The sequence below is a fragment of the Aquila chrysaetos genome, chromosome 6, assembly GCF_900496995.4.
Source record: "Aquila chrysaetos chrysaetos chromosome 6, bAquChr1.4, whole genome shotgun sequence".
NCBI classification, from domain to species: Eukaryota; Metazoa; Chordata; class Aves; order Accipitriformes; family Accipitridae; genus Aquila; species Aquila chrysaetos.
This window is the reverse complement of record NC_044009.1, coordinates 4,769,425-4,785,701: the sequence shown is the minus strand read 5'-3', so window position 1 is coordinate 4,785,701 and position 16,277 is coordinate 4,769,425. Positions and strand designations below refer to the sequence as shown.

Below are 16,277 nucleotides of genomic sequence, written 5' to 3'. Positions count from 1 at the left end.
GAAAGAAGCCACCAAGGTGGAAGCTGGATGTGAACATGCTGTGTGCCACTGACGCCATGATGTCCGCAGTGGGCATGTTTTCATCCCATGATAAATAACCAGTAACTTCTTCCTCTTCCAGTGGCCCTGCGAGAGCGTCGGTACCACAGTCGCCATGCGGTAGCTGATACCCAGTAACTTGTGTCTTGTGCCTATCCTGTTGGTAACTTGTTTCTCCAGCTTCTAAAAAGTTGCATCAGGTTAACAGATAACATGACTCTTTTTCACAGATTCTGTTGAGCCACTGTAATTTTGTGTGCGCTTGAATGTGTGTGAATATGCTCAAATTGATTTAAATCTCATTTACGTGACTTTTGCTTTCATTGCAACCCATACAGCCAGTTTTAAATAGAGATAACTGTGTCCAGGAGGAGTTCACAACCATCCAGTGTATTGTCCTTCAAGCGGTATGAGACTTCTGAAAAGTTCTCTAGCAATATGTGTGAAAATGAGGTTTTAAATTCCTGAGATTTCTACAGTAAACAAAACAAAACGGAAAAACCCCCAAAGCAAACAGTTTTCAGCTAAAGGGCTGGTATTCAGATATTACAAAGGGAAAGAAAGAATATAATCCTTTTTTGTGAGTGGAGTTAGGTCATCTGTAAAAGCCTCTCAGAATATTATCTTCCAAGCTAATCGCTGTATTGACATTTGCCTGTTTCATTAGAGCTGAGTTTTTACTGCATTGCTGAGGTTAGAACCTGACTCATCTGTCACGGTCAAGGACTGGTTTGTAATTTCATGACTGCAGAATAAAAAAAAAAAAAAAAAAAAAAAATCTCCCTTAATTTAACTAGTTGGGTTGAAATGGTGTTCACAGAATTCTCATTATTGGTGTTTTTTGATTTCATAGTTCCTAGCTAGATTTCTTCTCATAGATTTTTGTTTCATTCAGTTGGCAAAGTGACAGTTATTAAAAAAAGAGACATGTTAAAACACATTTGTAAAGAGCTAATTTTAAAAAGTTAAATATACTACATACGCTGACATATAGATGTCGGACATGAGAGATGCAAGGGCTAACAAAGGGAGAAAGAAAGAAATGTTGTCTAAAACTACAAAGAAAAAACAATTGAGACCAGAACTGAGTCAACTGTCCGTGTAATAAACCTCCATGGCTACTGACTGAACAGATAAGTTCATGGTCTCCATAATACACTGTAGTGGGTTGACAATACATACACTGACAGTAAACTTTGCAGCAAAAGGGAAGCATCAGAAAAGTTTTATGCACATGCAGGAAACAGATCAGCGTCTGAAAGGAGTCAAAAGTTGTCTGCAGAATCCTCCTTTACCCAGGGTAAGAATTCTTCTTGCATCACACTCATAAATCCAGAAATGCTTCGTGTCATTATTATGCAAATGCATTTATTCCCTTCAAGAGTGTTTCTAAGGTTTGCTGGATGCACTACAGATACTTTTCTCTACCCACACGAGTGTTATCTGGATTTGGCAGCAAAGTTGTCATGAAACATTTTAACTCTTCACTCATTGATGACCTGTTTTGTCTGAAAGCGATTTTCCTTTTGCATCAGTGCCTGCTTTCTGTCCATTCACTAAGTGGTATTTTGCCACTGTTGGTTTTTTTTTCTCCCCCTGTAATGAAGAAGATGGAATGATAACAGACAAAACACAGTATGATTTTTCCTTAACATGGTAATAATAATAAATGTTTGAAGTTTCTGCTATGTCTTTTGCCTCAGTGGATGCCGGATGCATGAGCAGCAGAAGAGAACTCTGTAGCTGAGCGGTCCGAAGGGGACCTGGCAGAACAACGCGGGACAGGAGGTCTGTGCGAGCGTGGAAGGTGCGAAAGCGGCAGATGAGGCAGGAGCAACGCTGTGTGGTTTCTGCTAACCTGAAAGGCACGTTGCAGCCTTCAGCAAGGCTCCTGGAGCACCCCAGAGCGTGCTCTTGGCTGAATGAGCTCCACGATGGACACCTACGCGTGCACCGGGGACAGGCAGCCCTGCCAGTGGGGTTGTGAATACTGATGGGACTCTGGTGTGACCCTGTTTGCGGTCAAGACAGAGGCATTTCCAGCCGCTAGCAAAAGCAGTGTTTCAGATCCAGAATACTCAGACAGCAGAAATGTTGCTGCATCAGATCTTTAGAAATATCCAGGGGTAAGGAACAGGATTTTGAGGATTAACATTTTGTGTGTAGATACCTTATGTGGCATGCTGGAATTTAAGTCTCTTTGTGGATTTGGCCAATTAGCCTTTCTCTGCATCAGCAATTTTATACCTCCCAGGAGCGTTGGGGGACAGACGCACGAAACATTGCAAAGATGTCAGAAACTGCCTTGTTAGAGACCTACTAGTATCTCATATAGACAATCTATATGTACATAAAATATTTTACATGGAGAACATGCCCCGTCATTTCACCATCAATCTCTCTCCACTGGGATGTGAACCATGAAAATCTGCAGTCACCAGACAGAGGAGCAATGATTTCTCTCTGCAGCATTTGGGTGTTTGGGTCTTCCTTCATCTTCCTTGTGTTAACTAAACCTTGTTGTAGCTTTAGCCGGTAGAAGATTACAGGACAAGCTCTGTGGCTTTGCTTATTATTGTCCACAGGCAGGGCTGCATCTTTGCCAAAAAAAAAAAAAAAAAAAGGGCAGCAGATTCATGTGTTATTCCTGCAACAATCCTCTGGTTAAGAAGCAAACTTATAATTGGATCACTTGTGCATGGTATGAGGATGTGGATATGCCTGCCATAACTGGCTGTGAATAATCACCTACTTCTGCAGTTCAACTTGTGTGAATTTCAGGGGGTACACAGATGTTAGTTATACAATATAGGAGGAAATTCCCCCCAGACATGCTTATTCTTGTTTAACAACAAAATATGGCATCAAAACGTTGTGAGTAAATACTTCTAATCCTTGTGTGGTGACGTGATCACCAGGAGGTTAGTAGAAGAGGAAAGACAGAGAGAAAGAGAGAGAAAGAAAGGCTGCTGTGGAGAATTTTCCCATCACAGCGATAGTGACTGGGGAAAGCTGAAGGCAAGCCCGCCCCTGTAGCAATTCGTACAGTTTTTAATGCGTACATCCAGAGTCCAAGGAACATGAAATTGTAATTAGCAGAGAAAATAGGAGAGATGGAATCAGACTCTATCAAGGACAGCTTAAGTGTAGCCTCCAAAATGGCTGTGTCAGACATTTAACTGATGTGCATTTTTAGACGCTTATCTAAATTAGTTATTAGAACACAATCAACTCTGTGTCTCAACCTCTGGCGGTAATGTCCCTGAAGTTATGCTAGGGATAAATTTGTCCTGTATGTTCCGGGCAAAGAACTAAATTCCTCTGATGTACAGACCTCAAATCTCCTTGTGTGTGCCTTTCTCTTCAGTGAAAACTGTTCCCACTTCCCTCTGCTAAAGGCAATAATGTTAACAGCCTCAAACTTATCTCCTGTGATACTACTAGAACCAGCCATGAAGAGAGTTTACAGAGACAGCAAACAGTTGAGGTTACACAAGTGTAATTGAGGGCAAAATCTGTCCTGACATATCCTAGTGCTTTTTCAAAAACAAGATATAATTCCACATGAAATTTCTCAGATCCCCAGGAAGAATGTGTGACTTTCTTTACCGCCATGTGATTTATTTTGCTGGCCTGTGTTCTGCAGATGAAAGGTGAGGTTAATGTTAAACAACAAGTTTGCTCTATTTTCAGCACTGGTACCTTCGTGCTATCTTTTCTAACTATGTGATAGCTCAGAGACGAAGCAGCTTAAAAATCTCTTAAGTGACCAAGTATTTCATTAATTGCTACTCGGTAATTTGGAATTCTACCGTTGTGACAACTTCCTCACCGCACAGATCAGTTAGAAGCAGCATCAGCTTTTTCTCTAGCACCGCGCTTACGCATAATCTCGACTTTCTGTGCAAGACCAGGAACGGTGGCTTAATGTGACTTAACACGGAGCGTGGACCTAAGAGGTCCGATGGACTGGAGCCACGGTACAGCCAAAAGCTTCTGATGAGACCCATAAAATTTTGCCCCTCGTCTCCCATTGAAGACACTGCCAACGCGTTTACTTGTAACGCCGATAACCGTTTACTTATTCAGGGCAAGGAGACGACTGGGAAGAAACACTCGTGTACAAAATACCGCCGCGGAGCCCCGGCCGAAGGGCACCGTGCCGTTCACCGACACCGGTGCCGCTCCTCCGCCTTCGCGCCAGGCCTCGTGCGTCTCCCGGGGCTGGGCCGCGTGGCCGATGCCCACCCGCCTGCGTGGGCCACGGGGGTGCCGGGGCTCGGGACGAGGCCGTGGGGGGCTCACGCTCCCCATTATTTTCCTCACGGCCCCCATTATTTTCCTCACGCCCAGCGTGCCATGGCAGCAGGGGGATGAAGGCGACCTAAAAAAAATCCCCCCCCCCCCCCCCCGCGCTTCTGACGTTTAATTGTTAAACCAACCCGCAGAACAATTAAAGGGTGGACGTGTCTGGGTGATCTCCCTCCACACACCCTGATGATGATGATGGTGGTGGTGGGGGGGGGGGCGGGCGGGGTGTGGGAGGGAAAGGCCCGGCCACCCTCCCCGGGCCGTACCGGCGGGGTGAACCCGGCGAACACCCCCTGCAGGCCGGGGAAGGGGGGGCAGTTTAGCCGCCTTTGTGCCACCGGGCCCAGCGACCCTTCGGCGGCGGCCCGACTCTCCCCCCCCTCCCCTCACGCCTTCCCCCTATTCTTTTAAATCACTTCCATCCACTTTGCCGATTGGTTCCCACCTCCTGCCGGGTCACGGGGTGTCCTCCGTCCTCCAATGGTAAGAGCGGATACTGGTATGCGGCTCTGGCCTGGCTGCGTTGCTGGGTGCCCGTTCGGTGCGTGCGTGCGTGAGGGAAGGCAGGCGGAGGCAGCGCTCGGCTGCCTGGACCCTCAGCCCGCCGCCGCCCCTCCTCCTCCTCCTCCTCCTCCTCCTCCTCCTCCTCCTCCTCCTTCCCCCCCTCCCCACGCTCCCCCGCCCCGGTCGCCGCCCCGCTCCTTGTCTCCCCGTTCAAAATGCCCCTGGGCTGCCGCTCTTGAGGCACCGCGCGGGGAACCTGCCGCTCGCCGCCGTCGCCCGGGCAAGAGGGGAGCTGCTCCCCGCCGCCTCCTCCTCATCCTCCTCCTCCTTCTCCGTCTCCCCCCGCTCCCGCCCAGCGGCCCCGCCGCCGCCGCTTTGTCCCGGCAGCGAGAGGCAGCCGCCGTTGATGGTGTAGCGTACCGCGGAGGTAGGTGGGCGCGGAGCGGGGCAACTTACCGGGGTTTTGTTGTGGCCGCGGGTCGGGGAGGAGGGGGGGTGGGTGTGAGGTGTGAGGCGTGAGGCCCGTTCTCCCCCCTCCTCTTCCTTGTGTGTGTGGTGTAGGTGTGTTTGTTTAATTGTTTATCGGTATTAATAAGTGCGGGAGGCAAGGAAGAGGTGGCTGAGGGAACTCCGGGAAGAATGCCCGGGGCTTGACGCGGGAAAGGCGCGGAGGGGGGGGCTGTGTCTGCAGGCGTGAGGCTCTGGGGGGGAACGGGGAGGAGGGGGAGATATATATATATATATACACACATATATACACAAAGTGGGTCGTCAGACTTCTTCTTGCTCCTGCCTGATCTTGCTTTGGGAGGGTGCGTGCGCGGGGGTGCTGGGTCTGATTTTTTTGTGTGTGTGTGTGTTTGGGTGGGTTTTTTTGGTTTTTTTTTTTTGTTTTTTTTTTGTTTGTTTGGTTGGTTTTTTTTTTGTTGTTGTGTCTAATGCTCGGTAGAGGAAGGGTTCTCGGGGAAAGGTTTAAGTTGTTAACCTTTTAAATAAAAGCGAGGTTGGGAAATATTGAACTTAAATGGACGCATAGAGGAAATCGACTTAGGTGTTTAAAAGATGCACTTATTTTCTTGTGTGGTAGGTATGGAATTGTGAAATGAAGATTTTATGCAAATGAATTTAATCATAACATTTTCAGTAGCATAGGAAGGGGTGGGGTTTTTTCTTCTTCCCCCCCCCCCCCCCCCCCCCCTTTTTGTTTCTGAAGTGTGGAAAGAAGATGACCAGAATCAGAAAAGTAGTCGGAGGTATACAACATTAGATGCTTCATTGCTGAGACTGGCTGTTCAAGAAATTGCTGGGAAGAAAACAATACGATTCATTGTTGAAGTGTCTTTTCCATTAGATTTATTTTTACACACTGGTTGCAGTTATTTTGATTTACTGACTTCTTATGCTGAGTTTTTCCTCGAAGCTGTAATGTTCTTGGAGATTAGAAGCTCAGAATGTTTTTATGCAGTCAGCAGGCTACTGTCTGGTGTCTGTTTACTCCTGAGTTACATTGACCAATTATTGAAATCAAAGATATTTTTTTGCTTGTGTGCCAATGTAACTGAAATGAGGAGCCTCAGCCATTAGTTCTTACTGTCACAATTTAGTAAAAATGCTTTCTCAGAACAATTCTGAAGTGACATAATGCAAATAGTATGCCTGTTCTTAAATATGGATTTTAACCAGATAAAAACGAACACTGTGTCAAAAGAAGTAGTTGTTGGTTGTAAAAGGCGCTTGTCAAATTTCTGATTAATGTGCGATGTATAATATTTTTTTGTAGTTCTAGTATTACCAGGCAAACATTACGGTTTTTTTGTACACTGCTCCCTTAGAATTGAGAAATCCATGGTGGTTAAGAGGGGTGGAAGCATTTCTATCATAATAAAAGCACTTCTGGTAAATACATCTCATCTTGGTTTTACTCCTTGAGTTTGTACCATAAACTACGAACTGGGGTTGATTTCAGTGGCCTGGTTCAGATGAATAGCAATTTTAGAGATTTGTCTTGTTGGTGGATGAGGTCTGGAGGGAAGAGAAGGAGGTAGATGCACACAATGCCCAGGCTTGGGAGCTCATTGTTCTTTGCCGTACACTCTGCTGTGTTTGGGACTGTGCTCTCGCTCAAGCACGGTATCTTTTTCTTTTGAGAAGTGAAAGATAGAGAATGGGAAGCATTTTTCTAGCTCTTTCCTCCTTCCCCAGAATGGCCTTTTGGTAACCTTGCAAAAAAGCAAAATAGTAAATTAGAAGGTAAAGGGCGCCAAAACACTCTGTATGTTCTTTCTTCCTCCCCTCCCAGTGCTGGCTCTGCTTCTTTCTCTGTCTGTAAGTGAATATATAAAGAGAGAGGGAGCACATGAGGTGAGGCTCGGAAGAACACTCTTTTGAACCCCTCTCAACTTTCTTTCATGTTCTACCTTCTCCCCCCAAAATGAAAAGCCCAGCCGGCTTCAAATAAAAATGACTAGACTTCAGATTTGTGTATTAGCTTTGGGATGTTTGGTGTGGAGGCAGTGTGCAAGGAAAACTACTGTCAAGGGAGAATACTTAAGATAAATGCATTGGGATGACAAAAGTAAAAGGAAGTGTGCAGAGGTCGATCTCAGTGTATACATAGTTTCCTTTCCTGATGATTGTTTAATGTTTCTATTTTTATGGCAGCATCTGTAAAAAACAAACAAACAAAAAACCAAAACAACAACAAAAAAACCAAAAACCAAACCCAGTTGTAGAATTGTAGCATATCTTGAGTTGGAAGGAACCCATATGGATCATCGCGTCCAACTCCTTGCTTCTTGCAGGACTACTACTACAGTGTGTGCTGAAGCTGTAAAAGAGCAACTGCTGCACAAGGGCTTGAACTTTTGGGTTATTGAGGTACTGTAAAATCTCACTTAGCTTGCTGAAAACTTCAACTAGCTGGTGATACTGAGGTATGCAGAATGGGGGAAAAAATAACTTGTGGGTGTTGAGGAAAAGATGCCAGTGCGCTAGATCCTTTGGAAAATAGGCAGCAGTGACTGTCACAGTTTAATCGTGAGGGCCCCAAGTTTTTTGTTTTTGACTCGTTAGCCGACTTCAGTGTATAATTGGGGTAAATGACTTCAGTTTCCTTACTTGAATAAAATGTGGTGATTGCCTCTGGATTGAGGACGCTTTCTTTTTTTATTTTTCTACTACTGGTTTAGCTTTGCTGTGGCTCGTGATAACTTTAACATTATTGTAGGCTATTGTCTCCATGAATGGTATGATTTGAGTTCACAGAGAGGTACAGTGAAATACTTATGCTGCCTCTCTGTGGCTTTATGAATCCGATGGCATGTGAATTTGTACTATCGAGTGACCCAGAGAGGGATAAGTCTCCATCTGGACAAAGCTCTTCATATCCCTATGCAAAATGGGAAGTGTTTCTTGGGCAGAAAAGGTAAGTGGAGCTAGGAGACAGACCTGCCTTAAATGGTAATTATGTAGCTGGTTTAACAGATAGTGATTTCTTTGCATCCAGGGGTTGGTTTTACCTTAGTGGGGGTTTTGTATGCATGCAGAAGCCCATCCTGTGGCGTTGTGGGTATAGATTCAGTGCTGCTGCAGCAAAAGGCTAATAATCAACAACATTCGTGAATGTGAAGAGATATGGTGTGTATAATTCTTAATGCTGATTACAGCTTAGGTGAGAAAAATGGCATTCTGATGTTGCAGTTTAGTAATTGACTTTTTTTTAATAACACGCTATTTGTAAATTTACTATCGTAGCTACAAAATGCATCTCTCTGTTCTAGCCATACTGGGTAGTTGTTTTGCCCATAAAGAAGTTATTTCACTTTTGGGAGTGGGAGGAAAGAAGTGTGCTATGAGCATATAGAATTTTGCAAGTATGTGTTACTGGCTGTGTAATGGCACAGCAGAACCTGTGTTATCCTCTCAGCAGAGCTGTTCGTACATTAAGATTGCCTGAGGGTAGCTTTGTTTTCATTACGTGCCATATTTAAGGACACTGTAAGCTTCAGTAACATGGTATGCTCTGTGTAGTTGGCATACGAATACAGTACTCAAATTGTAGTTAATTTCTAGTTTAAAAAATAATGACAATTGGAAAACAGTTATTATGTGATACTGAGATGAGTGAGGAACTATGTAAATTTAAAAGGGGTGGTTGGGGTTGAAGTTAACCATTAAAAAAACCGCAAAACAACTCTCTAACTTTCTAATGTACAGGTTATTTGGTTTTTTTCAGGATGATATCCTGGTTAGACTAACTATTTTTAACGTTCAGCTATTTTTCACTCTGGTTTTGCTATGGAAATATATTGCAGTTGTTTCGGTTGCATGAAGTCTAAACAAATCATCCTGCTTGACTTAAAGGGATGCATAGTATCTGATTTTAGCTCAGAGCTTATATTTAAATCAATAGGCTTAAAATACAACGTATTTTTAAAAAAGACCTATGTTGGAACCAAACCAGAACAAAACCCCTATTGATTGGAGACCTGTTTATTTAGCGTGCTTTTTTTTAAAGCTGCTTGAAATGAAGCTTGTACTCTACTGATGTTAAGTTGGTTTACTGCAATAAGGAAATTGGAAGGTATGTGAGATTGTCATTGGTGGTATGGAAGGTATCCGAAGGAGGCGAGTGGGACTAGATGCAGTTTGGAAATGGCGTTTCCAGCAAGTTGCTAGGAAGAAAATCTAGCCACTTCTTGGAGTGATAGGAGGTGTTAGGGAGCAGGATCTACAACGCAGTATTGTGCTCTTTATGTTGGTTTGCCAGCAGCATTTTACACAAGCTTTTATAATGTTGGTAGCTGTGCCCAACTGCTCTTTTCAGAGAGGCTGATGTATGAACAAAGGAGCAAAGAAGATATGAATACTACCCTGGCTCCTTTTCATTTAAAAGTCCACTGGGGCAAGGAATTGCTCTAAGTGACTGAAAAAACCAAACAGATCGAAATATTAGCTGACTATTCCTGTTTCAATAGTGGGGGTTTTGTGTTTTTGTTTTGTTTTTTTTTTTTTTTTTTTTTTTGTTTACTATAAATGTCTGTTTAGTTCACTGAGCATCCAGAATAGTATGTTGACCTAGAGAAAAGTGAAACCAGCTTGAATACAAACATCAGTTTTTCCTCTATGCCTAATGGGGATAATGACGGCCTTTTTTTGTGAAATTCTTAGAGGTGTGTGCATGAAATGCACTGTATCGGAGCTGATGGTGTTTCTCTGAATTCTAGGCATAAAGGATGGCATTTGTATTTGGCATCTTAATTCTGTTAAAAGTGCAACCCTGACAATGTAGATCAGTTTAGGTAATGCATAAATTTGATAGATTAAAGAGTAAATTTTTCTGATTGAGTTATTGAAAAACGAGTCATTCTTTGAACGTGTAGGTTGTGTTTTGTTCTTCCTACAGAACACGAATGAGAGGCTAGTTCACTGTTTTAAGATTCAAGGTAAGTGGAAGAAAATGAGTACTCGTTAATTTTGAGGTCTTAGTTAATCTACGTATTTAATCTACTTGTCTATATTTAAAAAAAAAAATCGTTATCGTGGTATTATCAATCCCTGATACCGAGAGTCAATTTTGGCCTGTTTCAAATATGTAACAGGAGTTCTCTTTTATAATGATGGGTGTTATGTGGTCTTTTCTAGTGCCTGCAATGAAGGTTGTAGCGTAAACTTAGTTTCATGACGAGCGGTAGTAATGAAGCTTATGTGCTAGTAGTTCTTCTGAGGAGACAAGAGCTTGTAAGTCTTGAAGCTTGCCCCCTCCATCCCTGTGACCAGTTAATTCCTCTTTTTCCCCTGTCCTTCATAACAGTTGAATGGGCGAGTAGCATGTATTGTGCCTATGGACTAGCTGGCTGCCAAGCAAAACTTAAAATCCTGGTTTCTGTCTGGCTGTGCCTTAGTGGGGATGTAATTAATTAGAGAGTTTTTTCCTATCCATCTGCTGGTTTGCACAAAACTTTCAGGAATGTTGGTTATTGCCGAGATGACTGTTGTGGCAGGCTGGTTTGAAATTCATTACGCGCTAGAAGGTACTGGCATGAAATGAGGGAGTTGGGGAGGGGGGGAGAGGGGGAAGTGAGGTGAATTAGGGAGTTTATTTTCTCTGAGAAACCAGGTTAAAGAAAGAGAAAGGAGGTTCTGTCATCTAGTGCTAATAAATATTTCTGTCTGTGTGATGAGCAGTTTCTCCTTTATGTTTGTCTTTTTCATATGGCCAACTGTTTTGGGGTGGAAACAGACAAGTTCTTGGGCACTTGGCCCATCTTCCTGCAGATCTTCTTTCCTTTTTTTTTTGAGCTGTTTGGAAGCATTCTTAGTGATCAGCTGGTCTGGGAGCAGGCATCTCATACAACTGTTGGTTAAAACACGTAGGGGGAACGTTGTTGTTGTACATGATGCTAAAAATGAATAAAAACATTAAGGAGCAGAATTTCTTACTAGTGAGAAATCACTGTTAAAATTTTAGAAAACCAAGCTTTTGTTTGATTTGACATGGCTCTTGGAGTGTGTGTTTATACCAGTTCTCCCACAAATGAATCCTTATCTGGAGTAATCCTAATTCATTTAGGGGGCTAAAAGATGATAGATCTTATTTGATCTCAGATATCTTGCAAGTGGTATATATTAAATTATTAGGCAGATGCTGTATATTAAACTCTTGACCCTACAGTCACATTTCTGTGCATGGAATCATGGTAGTCTGAATGCATGTAGAGGAATGGATGGGGGAATCTACCTGGGGGTGGGGGGGACTGTTGATTGTGCGCATCGTGACGCACGTAACCTATATGTATATATTTGTGCCTAACGTGAGGTAGGGGCACATTAATGAGTTAGCGTAGGGTAAGTTGCTGTGTAACTTAATGTTAGATACACCGCCAGCGTTCGCTCTCAGTGACAGCATATGTGAGAGATGCCGGTTTTCTTTCCCTGAAGGACAGGTAACTTCAAGCAGTCCTGTTTACTTCTCTCCTTCAGTAAATGGCTCTGGGCACTTAACGTAGAGTGACTGTGACTCATGGGACCTCATCTGTGCATTTATACCTTGAGTCAGCAGTCTGTGTAGTACTACTCATTCCATAGCCACCCATGTATTACATAAACTGACAAATTGTCTTGTTTTAGCTAATATCTTAAAAAAAAAATTAACAAAAGATATTGTTATTTTGGCAATAGAATCTCTAGTGAAGAGAGGTTTTAAGTTTCCTTTAAGTGAGAAACAGTTCAGAGCCTGTATAGACTGTGGGAGAACTAAAATGTGTAGTGAATAGTAGACTTTTAGTGTTAACAGTTGCAGCTAAAGGCATTGAGTGAGACTTGTGATGCCAGAGAGAGGTCTTTTCTATACTGCTACTGAAATCGCTATGGTCTAGGGGGAGCTCATAAGATTGTACTTTGTTTTAAACCTCAGCACTTATGATAATTATGTGGTTGCATTGCTATGTAAAGCAGGATGATCTAGGCTTGAGTGTATTGGTGTGGTGGAATAGAGAATTAAAACAGAATATGATGGTTTCTGTCAAAGCTTGCTCTTCTGGCAACCAGTTTATTCCCTGGTTTAGAGAAAAATGGCAAGTTCAGTTAGTAATTAACTACTATAGGATGTTAGAGGATCAGAAGCTTTGGGCTAAATATCAAAGTTACTAAATATATGTGTTTAAGGATTATGAATCTTCTTAAACGAGTGTGTATATGACATTAGTCTGCTGATACCAACAACCACAAGGGACTAGAGCACATGGTGTTGATGCTAAAATGGCTCTTTTATCTTTTCCTTGATTTAGGAGTCTTCATTCATTCATGTACGTTAACATGAAAAGTGTTGTGAATATGAAAGAAGTGGTGGTACGTCATAGAATTTTAGTGCTTTAACGGTTGTATTTCTTCATTGAATAATAGAAATTATACCCAGTAAAAGTCATGGTGCCCAGGCAATTGGAACCTCCAGATTTGCTTTGAATTAAGAAAGAGTACTTGGCATGTGGGAAGGTTCTTCAGAGCAAATGCTTCATGGTGATAGGGCATGGTAAGTGAAGAGTGGCTCTGAGCTTGGAAAACTTTGAGTTGAAGGGAGCTGCTTTTCTCTTAAACTTCTGTCTTCCACTCTGTGTGTGTTTTTTAATAGTGGTGCTCATCTGTTCTTTGGAAGTTTTTCTTGCCCACAAGAATGACTTAACCTGTCTCTTGGAATTCTAGCTGTGTTCCTTCATAATTCTTCAACTTGTTTTCCCATTCCCTCTGTCTGCAATAGCTTTAATTCAGGTACTTCACCTCTTGTTCGGGTGCATCAGCTTCACTGTGATCGTACTTCAGTATGATCTAGAACTGAAGTATGAAATTGGAAGTATGAAAGAAATTTTGAAGTGTGGAAGCAGAAGTATGAACTTGTTGTATTGGTGAAGTTGCTTAAAATTTATCTGGTTAAGGCCCAGTATCTTGACAAGATTCTGCAAAGAAAGCTTTGCCTTGCTCCTTGTTCTTAGTAAATTTCAAAATGGGAAAGGCCACAGGTTCTTTAGGCCAACAAAACACGTGCAAGTTAACAATAGTTGTGTGTCCTTCTGGTACCTGATATCTCTGTGCCAGGGTGGTACATCTTCTATAAAAAGGAATGCAATGGCTCCATTAGAGGTCTTCTAATGAGGCTGGTGCAGGAGACTTAAGCACTTAATCCTCATTTTTACAAATTGGGAGTGAGATGCAGGAAATCTAATTTATGTCTCCAAGGCCATTAATTTTCACAAAACTTAATAGACCTGCCTCTGACTGCTCCTTAAACCACTGAATTATGCTACTTGCCTTCTAATGTGAACCCTTAGGATGAGGAACTTTACCCAATGATAGAATGAACTTAAAGGTGTGTGTACACTTAAAGATTTCTGTGAGTCAAATGCCCAGCTAGTAAGAGTCATCAGGAAATAAACTGGCTTATTTTAAGACTGGTTTGGGCTGTGCATTTAATTTCCAACATATTTTATTTGTGAGACTTATAGTTTAAGTTTTTTATTATCTCACACACAAGTTTGTTTGCTGTTACTGGGAGCAAAATTGAAATGGGCATGTTTTTTGTTGAAGTAAAATCCATTATATCTTCTTTTTTGAGAACTCGTGATTTGCCCCTTATATCTGTGGTTAATCAGGGAAATCTCCCGCTTTCTTGTTCACAGTGTTTTCTGTGACTCAGTTTCCATGGTAAATTTTATATTCCCTGCTGCTTAATTCGGCTGAACTCAGGGCAGAAGCTACGGAAGGCTTTCAGACGACGGCAGTAGAAAAAACTGTTTAAGGCTGCTCTTGTGTTGGCTGGCCAAAGCTAGAGTAGGGTATTGTTTTGGAGGTTAGGCTTCAAATCAAAGGAGTTGAGTGAAAAGGGGCAAATGTGGATAATTCAATGAAGGTGAATGTTTGTGAAGAAACATGGATGGAGTATGGTAATGCAAGTAGTTCTCCTAGGGCAGAGATGCAAATAAAACAGCCCAATGTCTGACTAAAGGGAATATGGGTTTAGGGCTTTTCTGTTTATGGGCAGTCTTTTGGTGTTGGGGGGGAGGTTGCAATGCATGCTTCTGGATGAAAGTCTGAATAATACTTGGATTAGAAAAGGGCCAAGTTGACTGTTACCATATGCTCTTGACAGAAAACTTAGAGGCGGAATCCAAGTTCTCTTCTGACCTGCTGAAACAGTCCTGGTTGCTGTTTGAATGTCTTCAACAAAGTTTTGAGATATTGTGGGAGTGCAGTAGGTGAAAAGATAGTGGTGCACATAGTCTAGTAATCTTAAGATTATTTTTTTTATTGTACTAATTGTTAGGGAGGCGCTGGAATTATCAACGACATCTTGCTATATCTCAGATGTCCTTTAGCAGGTCAGTAGAAAAGTATGTGGCTTGTAGCATACTTATTTTGTACCTCTGCTTATATTTTTTTCATAATTATGCCAATTTCCCTACTGTAGACTTTAGGATTCTACCTGCCGTTATTCTTTTTTGGTGATTAATATGAGCATTTGAGGTTATGTCTCTTTCTGTGAGTCTCAGTCACTATCACAGCTTACCTTCCAGGGCTGGTTTTGTTAAACACAGTTCTGTAAACAGCCTATCTGCTCATTCTTCTGGTTGGAAAAAGTCATTTGATTCTTATTTCCTGCTTCTCTTCATGTTGAATAGACTTAGTCTTTTATTGTAGAATTTTATTGTCTAACTGCATGCTTCTCTTTCCATGTCTGTAATATATGAAAAAAGAAACTGGCTCCACTTGTATTCTCATTGTATGTCACTTCTCTCTGTGCAGGCTTGCTTCAATTAATGAGAGCCCTGTTCTCTTCCCTACACTAATTATTCATCAAATAACTACTTCCATCGCTTTTGTCCCAAAGTACAAGTTCAGTAAGATGTGGAAAGTAATTACTTTTGTGTATGTTTAGTGAAGTCTTCTGAGTCCTGATAAGTTAAATTTACACTTTTCCTTGCTGGGACTTCTCTGAGGCCCTAATGCACATGTTAGATATTCTTGAATAGAAACAAAAGCTGGGAGAGATTATTAATGAATGAGGCCTCTTGTTTATGACATCCTGTTTGAAATTAAACAGGTTTCCTGTATTAAATCCCAAAGATATTTTAATTAGGTCATATATTTAATTCCTGAAGATGATAAAGGGTTATGCTACAAGTAGACAAGAAGAGAGACTGGAAAGATTGCATGTTGTTAATTCATAACAAGAATTTAGGTGTCATTGGTATCTCAATATTTGAATTGTGCTCCAGGAACTTTAAAAAAACACAGGACTTGTTGCATGACCTCGACCTGAACATCTCATTGCAATTGTGTTTTTCTGCGTATGAAATAGGTATGATACTTTGTCATTGTTATCAGGAAAGTTTTATAGATGTTAAGCAGTATGAAAATGCTAATTTTTTAATATCTGTTTACTTTGCTAATCTGAAAACATATGTTAACTTAGTTATGCATTATGTGCTTCCTCTGCAACTATCATGAAATAGCTAGTTAATGCTTTAAAAAAAACACAAAAAAATCTTCCCAAACCTGGCAGCTTGGCCACCTCCCAATATAGAGAGAACTTGACTTGATAGCTCAGAACCATGAAAATCTGTGCTGTTGCAAACCTTTAGCTTTCTTTCTATGGTATGTTATTGTTTGGCATAGAGGACCAGTGAGCTATAAAATAATGATGAAATAAGTGGGGATTTAAAAATTTTTTTTAATTGCAGTTTGTGCTCAACAGTGGCAGGAACAATAGGTAAACTCTCAGGAACCTGTTGTTCTACTGGCTAAGAAATGACGGTATTTCAAAAATATAATTTGGGGAGCTCTCTTTTCAGTTTATTGTGGTTACTTGCACCTTTTCTCCCCCAGTGAAGAATGAAGTTGTTTTGGTATTTTACCATGTTACCTTTTTTGTC

At 41.8% G+C, this 16,277-nt stretch overlaps 2 protein-coding genes across 2 annotated transcripts in view; one reads left to right on the top strand and one right to left on the bottom strand.

Moving 5' to 3' along the window:
- Positions 1-4,114: 4,114 nt before the first annotated feature.
- LOC115343017 (heterogeneous nuclear ribonucleoprotein U-like protein 2) overlaps positions 4,115-16,277 on the bottom strand; it is a 51,847-nt gene continuing 39,684 nt past the window's right edge. The window contains exons 2-3 of the mRNA XM_030018428.1: positions 4,796-5,166; positions 4,115-4,423 (exon numbers count right to left, since the gene is read on the bottom strand). Coding sequence (XP_029874288.1) covers positions 4,121-4,423; positions 4,796-5,166 — 674 coding nt within the window. The 3' untranslated portion in view covers positions 4,115-4,120. The remainder of the gene's footprint in view (positions 4,424-4,795; positions 5,167-16,277) is intronic.
- The window catches only part of RERE (arginine-glutamic acid dipeptide repeats), a 257,327-nt gene continuing 246,213 nt past the window's right edge, over positions 5,164-16,277 (top strand). The window contains exon 1 of the mRNA XM_030017393.1: positions 5,164-5,281. The gene's annotated coding sequence lies outside the window, so the exon portion shown is untranslated. The remainder of the gene's footprint in view (positions 5,282-16,277) is intronic.